Genomic DNA, 20000 nt, shown 5'->3' on the forward strand with positions numbered 1-20000 from the left:
GTATAACGATTCAACAATTGTATTAATTCTGTCTCTGTCGCTCTGTGTCTCTCTGTGTGTCTCTGTGTGTGTCTCTGTGTGTCTCTGTCTCTGTGTGTCTCTGTCTCTGTGTGTCTCTGTGTGTGTCTCTGTGTGTCTCTGTGTGTCTCTGTCTCTGTGTGTCTCTGTGTGTGTCTCTGTGTGTCTCTGTGTGTCTCTGTGTCTTGTGTGTCTCTGTGTCTCGTGTCTCTGTGTGTCTCTGTGTGTCTCTGTGTGTGTCTTCTCTGTGTGTCTCTGTGTGTCTCTGTGTGTCTCTGTGTGTCGTTTCTCTGTGTGTCTCTGTGTCTCTGTGTCTCTCTGTGTCTCTGTGTGTCTCTTGTGTTCTCTGTGTGTCTCTGTGTGTCTCTGTGTTGTCTCTCTGTGTGTCTCTGTGTGTCTCTCTCTGTGTCTCTGTGTCTCTCTCGTGTGTCTCTGTGTCTCTCTGTGTGTCTCTGTGTGTCTCTCTCTGTGTCTCTGTGTCTCTCTGTGTCTCTGTGTCTCTCTGTGTCTCTGTGTGTCTCTGTGTCTCTCTGTGTGTCTCTGTGTCTCCGTGTGTCTCTGTGTGTCTCTCTGTGTCTCTGTCTCTCTGTGTGTCTCTCTGTGTCTCTGTGTGTCTCCCTGTGTCTCTGTGTGTCTCTCTGTGTCTCTGTGTGTCTCTCTGTGTGTCTCTGTGTGTGTGTCTCTGTGTGTCTCTGTGTGTCTCTCTGTGTGTCTCTGTGTCTCTCTGTGTGTCTCTGTGTGTCTCTCTGTGTCTCCGTGTGTCTGTGTGTCTCTCTGTGTGTCTCCGTGTGTCTCTCTGTGTGTCTCTGTGTGTCTCTGTGTGTCTCTGTGTGTCTCTGTGTGTCTCTGTGTCTCTGTGTGTCTCTGTCTCTCTGTGTGTCTCTGTGTGTCTCTCTGTGTGTCTCTGTGTGTCTCTGTCTCTCTGTGTGTCTCTGTGTGTCTGTGTGTCTCTCTGTGTGTCTCTGTGTGTCTCTCTGTGTGTCTCTCTGTGTGTCTCTGTGTGTCTCTGTGTGTCTCTGTCTCTCTGTGTGTCTGTGTGTCTCTGTGTGTCTCTGTGTCTCTGTGTGTCTCTCTGTGCGTCTCTCTGTGTCTCTATGTCTCTCTGTGTGTCTCTATGTCTCTCTGTGTGTCTCTCTGTGTGTCTCTGGTTATCCACACCTGGCTCTCCAGTCTGGGCCCTCTCTAGTCCGGGGCCCCCTGCTCGGACCTGGCTGGCCCCTCCTTGCCCCAGGGCCCCACAGTGAACTGGAAGGGGCTCCCCGGCACGTGCACGCCCCTGTACTTCACCGCCACGTGGTGCACGCCCATCTCCGTGGGCACGAAGCGCACGCAGTAGGTCCCGTTGCCCACGGCGACCAGCTCGGCCTCCTGGCTGACCCCAGAGGGGGAGGAGACCTCAGCCGTCACTTCCTGGAGGTCGACCTCTGGGGGGGGGGGGGGGGGGGGGGGGGGAGAGAGAGAGAGAGAGATAGAAGGGGATATGGAGAGAGGGAGAGAGAGTGAGAGAGAGAGAGAGAGAGAGAAACAGAGAGAGAGAGAAACAGAGAGACAGAGGGACAGAGGGATAGAAAAGGATATGGAGAGAGGGAAGGGGATAAGGAGAGAGAGGGAAGGGGATATGGAGAGAGGGAGAGGGAGAGAGAGAGAGAGAGAGAGAGGGAGAGGGAGAGGGAGAGAGGGGGGGGGGAGGGAGGGAGGGAAGGAGACATAGGTTAGAATACCAACTCTAGCCAACGGCCCCAATACTTAGACTTTAAAAAGATCAACTTTAGCAGAAATAACCTGTTGCAAAAAAATAATTTCAGGGAAAGAGAAGGTGGCTATAATCAGAGGAGAGCTAAACTTAAAAAGAAACTCAGTGTCCGAACCAAAATGAAAAGTATGTGCATGTCAATCTGTGGGGTGAACTTGTGGAACAGTCTGGAGTCAGAGATAAAACAGAGTACAAACATAAATCTGTTTAAAAAGATGTACAAAAATCTTTCTTAAATAGGTCTCTGGAAGAGGAAGTGTGTTGATTGGGAGCATGTGTAAGATGTAAATAGTATGTGTAAGATGTAAATAGTATGTGTAAGATGTAAATAGTATGTGTAAGATGTAAATAGTATGTGTAAGATGTGTAAGATGTAAATAGTATGTGTAAGATGTAAATAGTATGTGTAAGATGTAAATAGTATGTGTAAGATGTAAATAGTATGTGTAAGATGTAAATAGTATGTGTAAGATGTAAATAAAAGTATTAAGAAATTATGTATATCATATGGTAAATATTTAGTGTATATATATTACATATTTATAGGCATATGTGTTATTTATATAAATGTATTTTTTATTATCTTTTGTATATGTCAAATGAACAGATATGTTTTTGTCTTTATACTGATTCATTTATTCATTCATAGCTGACAATACTCATAATTATATAAATTATTATATAAAAGCATAACATGCTATGAAGCAGCAGCCACAGCGGACATGGATGGATCAAATCTGAGAAGTAAATATTCACATATTCACAACATATCTCGGAAAGAGAGTTATAATGCGTCATTGATCCGCCATCCCATCACCTGTATTTATGATCTGGGACGGTACGTGTACAGTACACATTATCCACCCCAGCGACTTGATTTACTCTGGTATATCCACCGTCCATATTATACACAGCCGACTGCAGGTTGACACCATTACTGATCATATTTGAGCTCAAACTCTCAAGCTAAATCACAATATGGCACATTTAAAAAAAAATCTGTTTTTCCATACTTTTGAAAATCTGGAAATGATCAACATCATTTCACACGTAACTTCCGCCCCCGGAGTCCAGACCTGTACAGAACCCCCGAGAGAGACCAGTACAGGACCCCCGAGAGAGACCATGACACTGCAGCCAGAGAGACCAGACGAAGCACAGAGACCATGACACCGCAGCCAGAGAGACCAGACGAAGAGCAGAGACCATGACGCTGCAGCCAGAGAGACCAGACGAAGCGCAGAGACCATGACACTGCAGCCAGGAGAGACCAGACGAAGAGCAGAGACCATGACGCTGCAGCCAGAGAGACCAGACGAAGCGCAGAGACCATGACGCTGCAGCCAGAGAGACCAGACGAAGAGCAGAGACCATGACGCTGCAGCCAGGAGAGACCAGACAGAAGAGCAGAGACCATGACGCTGCAGCCAGAGAGACCAGACGAAGCGCAGAGACCATGACGCTGCAGCCAGAGAGACCAGACGAAGAGCAGAGACCATGACACTGCAGCCAGAGAGACCAGACGAAGCGCAGAGACCATGACACTGCAGCCAGAGAGACCAGACGAAGCACAGAGACCATGACACCGCAGCCAGAGAGACCAGACGAAGAGCAGAGACCATGACGCTGCAGCCAGAGAGAGACCAGACGAAGAGCAGAGACCATGACGCTGCAGCCAGAGAGACCAGACGAAGCGCAGAGACCATGACGCTGCAGCCAGAGAGACCAGTACAGGACCCCTGAGACCATGACGCTGCAGCCAGAGAGAGACCAGACGAAGCGCAGAGACCATGACGCTGCAGCCAGAGAGACCAGAGGAAGCACAGAGACCATGACACCGCAGCCAGAGAGACCAGACGAGGCACAGAGACCATGACACTGCATGCAGCCAGGAGAGACCAGACGAAGAGCAGAGACCATGACACTGCAGCCAGAGAGACCAGACGAAGAGCAGAGACCATGACACTGCATGCAGCCAGGAGAGACCAGACGAAGAGCAGAGACCATGACACTGCAGCCAGAGAGACCAGACGAAGCACAGAGACCATGACACTGCAGCCAGAGAGACCAGACGAAGCACAGAGACCATGACACTGCAGCCAGAGAGACCAGACGAAGCACAGAGACCATGACACTGCAGCCAGGAGAGACCAGACGAAGAGCAGAGACCATGACGCTGCAGCCAGAGAGACCAGACGAAGAGCAGAGACCATGACGCTGCAGCCAGGAGAGACCAGACGAAGAGCAGAGACCATGACGCTGCAGCCAGAGAGACCAGACGAAGCGCAGAGACCATGACGCTGCAGCCAGAGAGACCAGACGAAGAGCAGAGACCATGACGCTGCAGCCAGGAGAGACCAGACGAAGAGCAGAGACCATGACACTGCAGCCAGAGAGACCAGACGAAGAGCAGAGACCATGACACTGCAGCCAGAGAGACCAGACGAGGCACAGAGACCATGACACTGCAGCCAGAGAGACCAGACGAGGCACAGAGACCATGACGCTGCAGCCAGAGAGACCAGACGAAGAGCAGAGACCATGACGCTGCAGCCAGAGAGACCAGACGAAGAGCAGAGACCATGACACCGCATGCAGCCAGGAGAGACCAGACGAAGAGCAGAGACCATGACACTGCAGCCAGGAGAGACCAGACGAAGAGCAGAGACCATGACGCTGCAGCCAGAGAGACCAGACGAAGAGCAGAGACCATGACGCTGCAGCCAGAGAGACCAGACGAAGAGCAGAGACCATGACACTGCAGCCAGAGAGACCAGACGAGGCACAGAGACCATGACGCTGCAGCCAGAGAGAGACCAGACGAAGAGCAGAGACCATGACACTGCAGCCAGAGAGACCAGACGAAGAGCAGAGACCATGACGCTGCAGCCAGAGAGACCAGACGAAGAGCAGAGACCATGACACCGCATGCAGCCAGGAGAGACCAGACGAAGAGCAGAGACCATGACACTGCAGCCAGGAGAGACCAGACGAAGAGCAGAGACCATGACGCTGCAGCCAGAGAGACCAGACGAAGAGCAGAGACCATGACGCTGCAGCCAGAGAGACCAGACGAAGCGCAGAGACCATGACACTGCAGCCAGAGAGACCAGACGAAGAGCAGAGACCATGACGCTGCAGCCAGAGAGACCAGACGAAGCGCAGAGACCATGACACTGCAGCCAGAGAGACCAGACGAAGAGCAGAGACCATGACACTGCAGCCAGAGAGACCAGACGAGGCACAGAGACCATGACGCTGCAGCCAGGAGAGACCAGACGAAGAGCAGAGACCATGACACAGCATGCAGGAGAGACCAGACGAAGAGCAGAGACCATGACACTGCAGCCAGAGAGACCAGACGAAGAGCAGAGACCATGACACTGCAGCCAGAGAGACCAGACGAAGAGCAGAGACCATGACGCCGCAGCCAGAGAGACCAGACGAAGAGCAGAGACCATGACACTGCAGCCAGAGAGAGACCAGACGAAGAGCAGAGACCATGACGCCGCATGCAGGAGAGACCAGACGAAGCGCAGAGCGTTGTGTGCCAACCTCAGGCAGCTTCAACGCACCCTCCTCCCTGGCATAGGCGCCGACACACATGACCCGGGCGTTGGTACTGATCACAAGGCCTCTGGTGACCCTCCTGCCCGCCTGCGCCAGCACCAGCCCGGAGAGGCCGGACACCTGCCGGAAGTGGCCAGGGGAGAGGCAGCGCTCCTGGGGCAGAGGAGGAGGTCTGCTGGCCCCCGTCCACCACAACGAACAGTGGGAACGATGGGAGGACTGAGAGAGGAGCTGACGGGACAGGACCAGGAGAAACCAGCTCACTGGAGGAGAGAAAGAGGAGGAGAGGAGGAGGAGAGAAGGAGAGGAGGAGAAGAGGAGAGAAGGAGAAGAGGAGGAGAAGAGGAGGAGAAGAAGGAGGAGAAGAAGGAGGAGAAGAGGAGGAGAGAAGGAGAAGAGGAGGAGGAGAAGAGGAGGAGAAGAAGAGGAGAAAAGGAGGAGAAGAAGAGGAGGAGAGGAGGAGGAGAGGAGAAGAGGAGGAGGAGAGGAGGAGAAGAGGAGGAGAAGAGGAGGAGAAGGAGAAGAGGAGGAGGAGAAGAGGAGGAGGAGAAGAGGAGGAGAAGAGGAGGAGAGGAGGAGAGAAGGAGAAGAAGAGAGGAGGAGAGGAGGAGAAGAGGAGAAGAGGAGGAGGAGAGGAGGAGAGAAGGAGAAGGGGAGGAGAAGAGGAGGAGGAGAGAAGGAGAAGAGGAGGAGAAGAGGAAGAAGAGAAGAGGAGGAGAAGAGGAGAGAAGGAGAAGAGGAGGAGGAGAAGAGGAGGAGGAGAAGAGGAGAAGAGGAGGAGGAGAAGAGGAGGAGAGAAGGAGAAGAGGAGAGAAGGAGAGGAGGAGAGAAGGAGAAGGAGGAGAAGAGGAGGAGAGAAGGAGGAGAGAAGGAGAAGAGGAGGAGGAGAGGAGGAGAGAAGGAGAAGAGGAGGAGGAGAAGAGGAAGAGGAGGAGAGAAGACAAAGGTAGAGAGAAAGAAAGAAAGAAAAAAAGAAGAAAAAAAGAAAGATTAGGAAAAGAAAGGCAGGAAAGAAAGAAAACAAGTGAAGTATGGAATCATAGTGATGGCAGATTGAGATCACAGTATGGAATCATAGTGATGGCAGATTGAGATCACAGTATGGAATCATAGTGATGGCAGATTGAGATCACAGTATGGAATCATAGAGAGAGAAACAGCAACAGTAGTACAGTAGGAAGGACTAGAGACGTCAGGTTTACAGTATGAGAAGGAACAGCTGGCTGGTCTGGTGGTTAGAGAGACCGCCCCCTAATGGAGCAGGTTCTATCAGCCCTAGTCGTCACGTAGGAACACAGTTGTCAGTGTTCGCGGGTGGGAAGCCGGTGGGGATACGGGTCCTGGTCGCTAAAACAACAGCGACTCCTACTGGTCGGTCGGGGCGCCTGTTCAGCAGGGAGGGGATCTGGGGGAAATAGCGTGAACCTCCCAGTTACACGTTACGCCCTCCCAGTGAACCTCCTCTCCATGTGGCGACTCCACATGTATCGGAGGAGGCATGCGGTAGTCTACACCCTCCCCAGGCCAACAGTAGGGCAGCATGTGGTAGTCTACACCCTCCCCAGACCGACAGTGGGGCAGCATGTGGTAGTCTACACCCTCCCCAGACTGACAGTAGGGCAGCATGTGATAGTCTACACCCTCCCCAGACTGACAGTAGGGCAGCATGTGGTAGTCTACACCCTCCCCAGACCGACAGTAGGGCAGCATGTGGTAGTCTACACCCTCCACCAGACCGACAGTAGGGCAGCATGTGGTAGTCTACACCCTCCCCAGACTGACAGGAGGGCAGCATGTGGTAGTCTACACCCTCCCCAGACTGACAGTAGGGCAGCATGTGGTAGTCTACACCCTCCCCAGACTGACAGTAGGGCAGCATGTGGTAGTCTACACCCTCCCCAGACTGACAGTAGGGCAGCATGTGGTAGTCTACACCCTCCCCAGACTGACAGTAGGGCAGCATGTGGTAGTCTACACCCTCCCCAGACTGACAGTAGGGCAGCATGTATTAGTCTACACCCTCCCCAGACTGACAGGGCAGCATGTGGTAGTATCTACACCCTCCCCAGACAATCACATTGCGATTATAATCGATTCTAACATTTTCAAATCGATGCAGTTGAATTTTCCCCTTAGGATCGATGCATTGCGATGCATTGTTACACCCCTACACCAAAGTCACTGGCCCACTGTGCGTGTGTGTATGCTAACTTGGCTAGCGTTATCAACAGCATAGGTGGGTGCAAGCGGTGTGACGTAATTGGCAGAATCGACTGTCAATCAATGGTCTACCTGACACGCAAACTCATAAACAATGTTTCTGTACTGGAGGTGTACAGTATTTCAATAGGCAACCCTGAAAGGATTATTTTTCTAGAAGAGCAACGCTAGCCAAAACATAGGCATTGTATGCATAAAAGGGGCAAAAGCTAAAATTAAGGGAATGAATGAAAACTTTATTTAACAGATTGCAGAATGGGTTCAATACACACAATTGTTAAGGGGATGCAGACCAGAGAAAGACGTTCGTCCTGTTTACATCAGGGTCCCCCATTTTCAATTCATAGTGACATTTATGACATACACAACATACATGACACAAGTGACTGTTACTTTTGTAGCAGTAGTTCAATGGCACTGCCTTTTTTGTTAGACCTATATTTTTGTGTGCTCCTAAATTTCTCTGTGTGCTCCTAAATTTTTTCATTTAGGAGCACCTGTGCTCCTTGGGAAAAAGGTTAGCGTAGTAGAGCCCCGTGTATGAAGCACAATCTCAAAACAAGCATTTCACTGTAATGTACTTTATATTCAAGATTCAAGGGTTTATTTGTCACATACATACCAGGGCATACAGTGAAATACGGGTGGTCATTCCCACATCGATTGTGCAATAATACAATAATAAGATAGACATAGAAAACAGGTAATAAGAAGACATAAGATGTGCATGATAAAAATAGACATGCTAAATTCCTGAGAAGGCACTGGTTCCTGTGTACACTACTATACAATATACAATTTTAACTCCGTCATTATGCTATACTTACTATATCTAAACTATACAAGAACACTATACAATATAAAATGTTTACACAGTCATTATGCTATACTTACTATATCTAAACTATACTATAATGTTTACACAGTAATTATGCTATACTTACTATATCTAAACTATACTATACAAGAACCACATCTGTTCTTTCCTTAAAGTGACTTTTATATTCCTCTTTATATGTGACAAATGAAACTTGAACTCGAGTCAGTCTGTGCGTCTCACCTGGTATCTTGATGCTGAGGTCACAGACACTGCCCACGCTGGTGACGCTCGCTGCCCTCTGCCTCTTGGAGATGCTCTCTCGGATGCGCCCCTCGCCCGTCACATGCACCGTGAAGGGACTTCCTGTTGCCACGGATACAAACACCTTTCAATTAGTACATTCACCCAGGCGTCGTCCTGCTGATCGAGGGGTTAAATCCTCTCATGAACCGACTGGAGAACAACGGTCCTAGAACCATCCCCAACTGGAGAACTGTCCCAGAACCATCCCCAACTGAATAAACTGTCCTAGAACCAACTGCATAAGAACCATCCCAGAACCATCCCCAACTGGAGAACTGTCCCAGAACCATCCCCAACTGGAGAACTGTCCCAGAACCATCCCCAACTGGAGAACTGTCCCAGAACCATCCCCAACTGGAGAACTGTCCCAGAACCATCCCCAACTGGAGAACAACCGTCCTAGAACCAACTGAATAAGAACCATCCCAGAACCATCCCCAACTGGAGAACTGTCCTAGAACCATCCCCAACTGAAGAACTGTCCTAGAACCAACTGGAGAACTGTCCTAGAACCAACTGGAGAACTGTCCTAGAACCAACTGGAGAACTGTCCCAGAACCATCCCCAACTGGATAACTGTCCTAGAACCATCCCCAACTGAAGAACTGTCCTAGAACCAACTGAAGAACTGTCCTAGAACCAACTGGAGAACTGTCCTAGAACCAACTGGAGAACTGTCCTAGAACCAACTGGAGAACTGTCCCAGAACCATCCCCAACTGGATAACTGTCCTAGAACCATCCCCAACTGAAGAACTGTCCTAGAACCAACTGGAGAACTGTCCTAGAACCAACTGGAGAACTGTCCTAGAACCATCCCCAACTGGAGAAACTGTCCTAGAACCAACTGGAGAACTGTCCCAGAACCATCCCCAACTGGATAACTGTCCTAGAACCAACTGAATAAGAACCATCCCAGAACCATCCCCAACTGGATAACTGTCCTAGAACCAACTGAAGAACTGTCCTAGAACCATCCCCAACTGAAGAACTGTCCTAGAACCAACTGGAGAACTGTCCCAGAACCATCCCCAACTGAAGAACATCCTAGAACCAACTGGAGAACTGTCCTAGAACCAACTGAAGAAACTGTCCTAGAACCATCCCCAACTGAAGAACTGTCCTAGAACCAACTGAAGAACTGTCCTAGAACCATCCCCAACTGAAGAACTGTCCTAGAACCAACTGGAGAACTGTCCCAGAACCATCCCCAACTGAAGAACTGTCCTAGAACCAACTGAAGAACTGTCCTAGAACCAACTGAAGAACTGTCCTAGAACCATCCCCAACTGAAGAACATCATAGAACCAACTGGAGAACTGTCCTAGAACCATCCCTAACTGAAGAACCGTCCCAAATTATCCCCAGAAATGTGACTGATAAAAAATGTTGCCCTTTACTCTCAATCACACCTTCATGCCATTTTAACTGTTCGTGTCCTGTTGGTCAGCTGTTCTCTACCGTCTGTTTTCATAATTTTATTTAAATGTAGACATTTTAAGTGATTACATATACACACACACAATCGTATGCCTATATTCTTAAATTACATTTTCTTTATTTCTCTCTGTACCTGCTGTTTTTTGGGTGTGGCTAGGTGGTACCTGGGATGTGGGTGTGGCTAGGTGGTACCTGGGATGTGGGTGTGGCTAGGTGATACCTGGGATGTGGGTGTGGCTAGGTGGTACCTGGGATGTGGGTGTGGCTAGGTGGTACCTGGGATGTGGGTGTGGCTAGGTGGTACCTGGGATGTGGGTGTGTCCAGGTGGTACCTGGGATGTGGGTGTGGCTAGGTGATACCTGAAATGTGGGTGTGGCTAGGTGGTACCTGGGATGTGGGTGTGGCTAGGTGGTACCTGGGATGTGGGTGTGGCTAGGTGACACCTGGGATGTGGGTGTGGCTAGGTGGTACCTGGGATGTGGGTGTGGCTAGGTGGTACCTGGGATGTGGGTGTGTCCAGGTGGTACCTGGGATGTGGGTGTGTCCAGGTGGTACCTGGGATGTGGGTGTGGCTAGGTGGTACCTGGGATGTGGGTGTGGCTAGGTGGTACCTGGGATGTGGGTGTGGCTAGGTGGTACCTGGGATGTGGGTGTGGCTAGGTGGTACCTGGGATGTGGGTGTGGCTAGGTGGTACCTGGGATGTGGGTGTGGCTATAGGTGGTACCTGGGATGTGGGTGTGGCTAGGTGGTACCTGGGATGTGGGTGTGTCTAGGTGGTACCTGGGATGTGGGTGTGGCTAGGTGGTACCTGGGATGTGGGTGTGGCTAGGTGGTACCTGGGATGTGGGTGTGGCTAGGTGATACCTGGGATGTGGGTGTGGCTAGGTGGTACCTGGGATGTGGGTGTGACTAGGTGGTATCTGGGATGTGGGTGTGGCTAGGTGGTACCTGGGATGTGGGTGTGGCTAGGTGGTACCTGGGATGTGGGTGTGGCTAGGTGGTACCTGGCATGTGGGTGTGGCTAGGTGGTACCTGGCATGTGGGCGTGGCTAGGTGGTATCTGGGATGTGGGTGTGGCTAGGTGACACCTGGGATGTGGGTGTGGCTAGGTGGTACCTGGGATGTGGGTGTGGCTAGGTGACACCTGGGATGTGGGTGTGGCTAGGTGGTACCTGGGATGTGGGTGTGGCTAGGTGGTACCTGGGATGTGGGTGTGGCTAGGTGACACCTGGGATGTGGGTGTGGCTAGGTGGTACCTGGGATGTGGGTGTGTCCAGGTGGTACCTGGGATGTGGGTGTGGCTAGGTGACACCTGGGATGTGGGTGTGGCTAGGTGGTACCTGGGATGTGGGTGTGGCTAGGTGATACCTGGGATGTGGGTGTGGCTAGGTGGTACCTGGGATGTGGGTGTGTCTAGGTGGTACCTGGGATGTGGGTGTGGCTAGGTGGTACCTGGCATGTGGGTGTGGCTAGGTGGTACCTGGGATGTGGGTGTGTCCAGGTGGTACCTGGGATGTGGGTGTGGCTAGGTGGTACCTGGGATGTGGGTGTGGCTAGGTGGTACCTGGGACGTGGGTGTGTCTAGGTGGTACCTGGGATGTGGGTGTGGCTAGGTGGTACCTGGGATGTGGGTGTGGCTATAGGTGACACCTGGGATGTGGGTGTGGCTAGGTGGTACCTGGGATGTGGGTGTGGCTAGGTGGTACCTGGGATGTGGGTGTGGCTAGGTGGTACCTGGGATGTGGGTGTGGCTAGGTGGTACCTGGGATGTGGGTGTGGCTAGGTGGTACCTGGGATGTGGGTGTGGCTAGGTGGTACCTGGGACGTGCTCCTCAGCGAATCGTATGGAGACGAAGTAACTTCCTGGTTCAGTTGGACAGTAGGAGATGCCACACGTCCCGTCCTCCAGATCGTCCGTCTGAATGTCCACCTTGCTGGGACCCTCGATGGCCAGAGCCAGGCCCCCGTAACCTGGGAGGGAGACATTTAGCAGGTTACTATCTATCTATCTATATGTATCTATGCATCTACCATCTTACATCACAATGATGCTGGGGTGGAACTTTGTGTTGTACTAACCTGCCTCCCTGTGTGTGTGTGTGTGTGTGTGTGTGTGTGTGTGTGTGTGTGTGTGTGTGTGTGTGTGTGTTGTACTAACCTGCCTCCCTGTGTGTGTGTGTGTGTGTGTGTGTGTGTGTGTGTGTTGTACTAACCTGCCTCCCTGTGTGTGTGTGTGTGTGTGTGTGTGTGTGTGTTGTACTAACCTGCCTCCCTGTGTGTGTGTGTGTGTGTGTGTGTGTGTGTGTGTGTGTGTGTGTTGTACTAACCTGCCTCCCTGTGTGTGTGTGTGTGTGTGTGTGTGTGTGTGTGTTGTACTAACCTGCCTCCCTGTGTGTGTGTGCGTGTGTGTGTGTGTGTGGTGTGTGTGTGTGTGTGTGTGTGTTGTACTAACCTGCCTCCCTGTGTGTGTGTGCGTGTGTGTGTGTGTGTGGTGTGTGTGTGTGTGTGTGTGTGTTGTACTAACCTGCCTCCCTGTGTGTGTGTGCGTGTGTGTGTGTGTGTGGTGTGTGTGTGTGGTACTGACCCGCCTCCCTGTGTGTCTGTGTGTGTGTGTGTGTGGTGTGTGGTGTGTGGTGTGTGGTGTGTGGTGTGTGGTGTGTGTGTGTGTGTGTGTGGTACTGACCCGCCTCCCTGTGTGTCTGTGTGTGTGTGTGTGTGTGTGTGTGTGTGTGTGTGTGTGTGTGTGTGTGTGTGTGTGGTACTGACCCGCCTCCCTGTGTGTCTGTGTGTGTGTGTGTGTGTGGTGTGTGTGTGTGGTGTGTGTGTGTGTGTGTGTGTGGTGTGTGGTGTGTGGTGTGTGGTGTGTGTGGTGTGTGTGTGTGTGTGTGTGTGTGTGTGTGTGTGTGGTACTAACCTGCCTCCCTGTGTGTGTGTGTGTGTGTGGTACTGACCCGCCTCCCGGGTGTGTGTGTGTGTGTGTGTGTGTGTGTGTGTGTGTGTGTGTGTGTGGTACTAACCTGCCTCCCTGTGTGTGTGTGTGGTACTAACCTGCCTCCCTGTGTGTGTGTGTGTGTGTGTGTGTGTGTGTGTGTGTGTGTGTGTGTGTGTGTGTGTGTGTGTGTGTGTGTGTGTGTGTGTGTGTGTGTGTGTGTGTGTGTGTGTGTGTGGTACTAACCTGCCTCCCTGTGTGTGTGTGTGTGTGTGTGTGTGTGTGTGTGTGTGGTACTGACCCGCCTCCCTGTGTGTGTGTGTGTGTGTGTGTGTGTGTGTGTGTGGTACTGACCCGCCTCCCTGTGTGTGTGTGTGTGTATGTGTGTGTGTGTGTGTCTGTGTGTGTGTGTGTGTGTGTGTGTGTGTGTGTGTGGTACTGACCCGCCTCCCGGGTGTCCACCACGAAGTGGGCGGTGCAGGTGGTGGTGCCCTGTGCCAGGCCTGCCCCGTGGGCCCTCACCCTGCTGGCCTCTCCGATCTCCGACTGGACCACCGTGATGGTCAGCGGGCTGTTGACCACGTGGCGGCCCTCCTTCATGATGCTGACCAGGTGCTGACCGGCCTCCCGGGGGAGGAAGGAGATAGCTGGGGGGGGGGGGGGGGGGGGGCAGGGGGGGGGGGGTCACTGACTGTGTAACATCAACACGTCCATCTGCACTCATGTAAACATTTTTAATTTTTACTTATTTCTTTATTCAACAAACATGACCATGTTCACGTCTTAAACTCATACTGAGGCCTTAGTTTTGGTTTTAAATTGCATATCATCATTAATTTATTTATTGTCACACAGAGCAGAAGAATTTTGCCAAAACAAACCAATAGTTTCCAGCTGCAGAACGGCAGAGCAGCCACACTCTCAGACCCAAACGCATTTCCTTTGATTCAATTATACATCAAATGATTTATGAAGTTAACTTTTCACCTGGATAACGTCAACATTCAGGGTGAATGTAATGTGAGAAATTGGGATTAAAAAAAAATATATATATATTATTTGGGTCTGAGAGTGTGGCTGGTCTGCCGTTCTGCAGCTGGATACTATTGGTTTGTTTTGGCAAAATTATTCTGCTCTGTGTGACAATAAATAAATTAATGATGATATGCAATTTAAAACCAGTATGAGTTTAAGACGTGAACATGGTCATGTTTGTTGAATTAAAAAAAAAAGTAAAAAAAAGGCAGTTATTTTTTTTGCCGATCCCGATCTTCGGAAAATCACATGATCGGATCGGGACATCCCTAATTGATTTTATTTATGGATCCAAAGACACAACAACAACTCCAAGGGATGACATGCAAACGTGACAACACTTATTTCCAGCCTGGTCCCCGGTGTTCTGACCAAAGGACATACAATACAAATAATAATAAAACAACACTACATCCAGACCTACTTTACTGCATTTTTGTACCTCATTGCCTGCATTTTTACTTCATTGTACATTAGGTTGTACCTTAGTCTGTATATTTGTATAGTGTGTTGGGACTTTATTCCTCTTTTACTTACTTTATTTTACTGTACGAAGCCCATTCTCAGGGGCTCATACAGAACCAAGCATGTCCCTGTAGTGTAGTGAGGCTGTTAAAGGTAACGCGTCATTAAAAATGAATAAATAAAAATAATAATAAATACGGAATATAAAAACATAAAATAAAAATTTATTAAATAAAAATAATATTATTACAGACTCGTAGATGTATCGTCGTAAGCGCTCGTCCTGCCGGAGTATTTAAACCCCGCCCGGCTCAGATCGGCCCAGAAAAGATTTCTAATGGTGTGCAATACCGGCTGGAAGGCGTAGGCGGCGGTATTTGCCCTTTTGCGAGCTCAGACCCATTCCCAATGACATCAGGCTGGATGGATGAAAAATGAATGGATATCGCTAATAAAAGAAATAACGATTAAAACCCTGACTATACTCGGGTCTGGCGCTCAAGCGACGGCGAGTTAACCCGACTATCATCGTGACTGGCGCTGAATGAGTTAAAAAACAAAAGTTCGAACGTCTGTTCGAAAAAACCCTGACGAAGTTTGAATCCCAAAAACAGACTTCGGGGACAGCCTTAGCGTGTGTGTGTGTGTGTGTGCGTGCGTGCGTGCGTGTGTGTGTGTGTGTGTCACCTGTGCGGCCGTTGGCCTGCCTCTTGAGCAGACAGGGCTCGTCTCGTCCAGAGGGCGCCTGGATGCTGGCGGTCAGCAGGCTGAGGTCCGTCTCGTTGATGTCCAGAGAGAAGTCTGCAGCGGAGCCCAGCTTCACCTGAGAGCGGCGCTTGTTGTCTTCTGAAAACACAGGGATTCACCCGGTCAGTCTTCTTTTGAAGAGACTATAGTTTATTAATCTTTTGTTTTATCCGTCCGTCTGTCTGTCTGTCTATTGGGGGGGGGGGGGGGGGGGGGACCGACCGACGCTATATCAGTGGTTCTCCTGTGACCTCATCATCTCATACCAGCGCTTGTATTCCTATCCTCTCTTTTGTTCTTAGTTCCATTATTATTAATATTTTCAAATGTTCTTTAGATACTATTGCTACTATGCATGTATGCGTTTGTATTAGTGTTGTCACAATACTGGAATTTCGAACTTCGATACGATACCTTGAAAAGTATCGATATTCGATACCATTTTCGATACCACGGGGAAAAAGGTTCAATCTTAAAGGGGAACTATTTTACTATTTCTTTCACTATTTGGGCACTTTTACACAATTCCTGTGAGTTTATGGAACACCTCTGTAATTTTTTATTTTTTTTAATTAATTGTTTTGTATTTCTAATGAAGTCCTCAAAAACAGCATTTTTCTACCTGAAGATCTTAAGCTGTTTTGAGCCTGGGCTCCTAAACCACTGTGTGGCCTGCGCCGCCACCTGAACATTATCATGCAGCTGTGTCTCTCTGACATCACAAATCAGCACATTTTCAGATGACTCAGTTCAGTGAGGGTGAATATTGTGAGAGGAGAATTGGAAGAATGCACCAATATGAGAATTAGAGACATAGATCATATTAATATAAGTCCACATAGCTAGGAAACAATGCTAAACACTGAAAAAGGCCATTTATAAAATAGTTCCCCTTTAAAATGTAATAAAAAAAATTAAAAATAAATTGTATATAAATTTTGCTTTTGTTGCTGGTTGATTCTCCTCAGCTTCTCTCTGGTACTATAAGAGAAGATAAATATAACACTTTTAAAACCCTTTGTTTATCTTTAGAAATAACTGTTCATCTCACTTCAATCATTTTTATTGCAGAACATGGTATTTTCTCAAGCAGACAGATGTCAACACTGTAATCTGTGTTGCATGTACCTGACAAACTGAACTGTTTGTATTACAGTCATATCCCAACTTAACTGAATGCACATGTGTGTGTGTGTGTGTGTGTGTGTACTATTACAGGTATTGAGATGAACAATGCAACTTCCTTATACAAAGAAAAATAAGGTTTTTATTTTTTTATGAATAATTAAATATCGATATTTCGGGAAATGAGTATTGAAACCGTTTTAAATATTCAGAATCGATATGTATCGATTTTTCGATATTTTTGACAACACTAGTTTGTATATATGCATATACATACAAATTATTCACTTGTTCCATTCTCCATCCATCTATCATCCTCTGAAACACTATATTATCACCTGACGGGGGGGATCCCCTCTGAAACACTATTATCACCTGGTGGGGGATCCCCTCTGAAACACTATATTATCACCTGGCGGGGGATCCCCTCTGAAACACTATATTATCACCTGACGGGGGGATCCCCTCTGAAACACTATTATCACCTGGTGGGGGATCCCCTCTGAAACACTATATTATCACCTGGTGGGGGATCCCCTCTGAAACACTATTATCACCTGGTGGGGGATCCCCTCTGAAACACTATATTATCACCTGGCGGGGGATCCCCTCTGAAACACTATATTATCACCTGACGGGGGGGGATCCCCTCTGAAACACTATATTATCACCTGGTGGGGGATCCCCTCTGAAACACTATATTATCACCTGGTGGGGGATCCCCTCTGAAACACTATATTATCACCTGGTGGGGGATCCCCTCTGAAACACTATATTATCACCTGGTGGGGGATCCCCTCTGAATCCCCTCTGAGGTTTCTCCCCATGTCTTCCTTCCCATCACTAGGTTTTAGGCAGTCGTTCCTGATCTCCACTGGGTAAAAGTCTGGGGCTGTTGTTGCAAAATTGTGGATTTGATGGGAGTTTTTTTGTTGTGGATCTATTGTGATGTTTCTTCTCGACCTGTGAAGCCGACTTGTTGTGATTTCGGGCCATAAAAATAAATGTGGTCCGTCCGTCCGTCACTATATCATGATATTTCACATGGAGATATTATAGGGACACAGTGGCTCCAAGTAGCGAGTGTGGTGAACAGATTTAATATCTTATTTCATAAAACAGATGATTTATTGTAGACGTTGACACGTTTATTCGTTGGGGACATAATTTGCAGTTGAAAGGGTAATAAATCGCAATATAACAATATCATGACTCTTGTATCGTCTATCTAACTACCTACCTACCTACCTATCTACCTACCTACCTACCGTATCCATCTAACTGACTACCTACCTACCTACCTCTGGTGTGTGATCTTACCGGTGATCCTGGCAGTGAAGGGGCTGCCGGCGATGTCTTGGTCGTTGTACCGGACCAGGATGTTGTAGTCTCCGGGCAGGACGGGCAGGTATGTGACCGTGCAGGTGCCATCCGAGTTGTCAACACAGCTGATCTCCGCTTTAGACGGGCCCTCGATGGCCAGGTCCAGGCCTCCTGGAGAGAGAGACAGAGACAGAGACAGAGAGAGAGAGACAGACAGAGACAGAGACAGAGACAGAGAGAGAGAGAGAGACATCAAGTCCAGCCCTCAGAAAAAACATTACATATTTATAGTCAACACCTGTATCTATGGCTCTGCTCAACACATTTACATTTAGTCCTTTAGCTGAACGCTTTTATCCAAAGCAACATAAAAGTTCTGTACGACAGAGTTGTGCCCTTCCTGATGACCTGTCAGCTGAGTAACAATGTTCATCAAAGTGTTGCGTGCTACAGTGTAGGTTCGTTTATTAGGACAAGTGCTGACAGTAAGGTTAGTTAGGGTTAGATTTATTATTCATCCATTTAAATTTTTTATTTCAGATAATGGTTGAAGAAGTGCATATAGTCGACGGCGAAAGATTGGACGTGTTTCGGCTGTCCTCCTAACTGGGGTGGGTAGTTCATTCCACCATTGTGGGACAAGGACTGAGAAAAGGCGGCTTCTCCTTGATGACCCTCCCGGAGCTCGGATAGGAGGAGTGGGTCTGAGGCGGCCAGAAGATGCAGAGCGGAGGGGTCTTGAGGGTGTGTAGTTTGAAGATGCAGAGCGGAGGGGTCTTGAGGGTGTGTAGTTTGAAGATGCAGAGCGGAGGGGTCTTGAGGGTGTGTAGTTTGAAGATGCAGAGCGGAGGGGTCTTGAGGGTGTGTAGTTTGAAGATGCAGAGCGGAGGGGTCTTGAGGGTGTGTAGTTTGATGACCTCCATCTGTGTCTCTGCTCAACACTTCTCTGATCTACAGCCTGGACAAACGGTGTCCATCTCTAAGGCACGAATCCCACCAGGGCGTGGGCACAAGCACTCGCGGGGTTTCGTGCGAGAACAGCGCGCGCGGCCGTCCACACCGAGTCCCACTTCAGAGAGCGGGTGAAAGTGCACGGAGGAGGAGGAGGCACCTTTACATTGGAACAGCTGTAAATGCCTATAGTCTATATATGCGAAGTCAGTCCCTGTTTGAAGATCTTTTTTTAAGATTTCCAGTTCCAGTGTTCTATTGTCCATTTTGCATGTATAACCAGTTATTATATAATTAATTAGAATGTTAGAATACACATTAGCTGGTTGAACAACATCTATGCGTGTGGTAATAATGCAGATATTGAGTGTATTTCTGTGAGAATGCGCGTGGCGGCGCGCGCCTCTGAAGCCAACCAAAGCGATTAAATTAGCTTCCCGCCCGCGCTCCTCGGCCGGTGCGAACGGCGAAAGTGAAACTCTGATCGCCCGTCTCACGCCTCGCGCCCGGTGGGTTTCGTGCGCCTAAGGCTCTGGTGGGCACGGTACCTTCTGCTGCGTTGACCGTGTAGATGGTGAAGGTGGCCGTCTTGTTGGCCACGCCGTAGATCAGACCGGGGCCGGAGGCCGTCACGCTGGGGCAGCTGCCGTGGTTCACGTAGAACTGGAGCGGAGACTCTGAAGAGAAACACAGATAAACCAGAGGAGACTGAAGAAAACACAGATAAACCAGAGGAGACTGAAGAAAACACAGATAAACCAGAGGAGACTGAAGAAAACACAGATAAACCAGAGGAGACTGAAGAAAACAGATAAACCAGAGGAGACTGAAGAAAACAGATACACCAGAGGAGCAGTGTAGTCATACGTGTGTGTGTGTGTGTGTGTATCAACCAGGAATGTGTGTATCTACTAATAAGGAATGTGTGTGTGTGTGTGTGTGTGTGTGTGTGTGTGTGTGTGTGTGTGTGTACCAACCAGAAATGTGTGTGTGTACCAACCAGGAATATGTGTGTGTGTGTGTACCAACCAGGAATATGTGTGTGTGTGTGTACCAACCAGGAATGTGTGTGTGTGTACCAACCAGGAATATGTGTGTGTGTGTGTGTGTACCAACCAGGAATGTGTGTGTGTACCAACCAGGAATATGTGTGTGTGTGTGTACCAACCAGGAATGTGTGTGTGTGTGTACCAACCAGGAATGTGTGTGTGTACCAACCAGGAGTGTGTGTGTGTGTACCAACCAGGAATGTGTGTGTCGTTGTACTTGATGTGCATCTCATGCAGACCAGCCTCAGTAG

The 20000-nt window shown here is 49.2% G+C and overlaps 1 protein-coding gene across 1 annotated transcript in view; it reads right to left on the reverse strand.

Annotated features, from left to right (window-relative positions):
- LOC311229892 (filamin-B-like) overlaps window positions 1-20000 on the reverse strand; it is a gene marked incomplete at its 3' end in the record, with an annotated part of 367515 nt that overhangs the window by 38139 nt on the left and 309376 nt on the right. The window contains 9 exon segments of the mRNA XM_084315961.1: window positions 1177-1248; window positions 1251-1442; window positions 8622-8744; window positions 11944-12096; window positions 13498-13701; window positions 15242-15400; window positions 17747-17920; window positions 19249-19377; window positions 19944-20000. The exon segment at window positions 19944-20000 is cut by the window's right edge and continues 84 nt beyond it. Of these exon segments, the coding sequence (XP_084172087.1) occupies window positions 1177-1248; window positions 1251-1442; window positions 8622-8744; window positions 11944-12096; window positions 13498-13701; window positions 15242-15400; window positions 17747-17920; window positions 19249-19377; window positions 19944-20000 (1263 nt within the window).

This window comes from Notolepis coatsorum (assembly GCF_963971535.1).
Source record: "Notolepis coatsorum genome assembly, chromosome: 6".
Taxonomy (NCBI): domain Eukaryota; kingdom Metazoa; phylum Chordata; class Actinopteri; order Aulopiformes; family Paralepididae; genus Notolepis; species Notolepis coatsorum.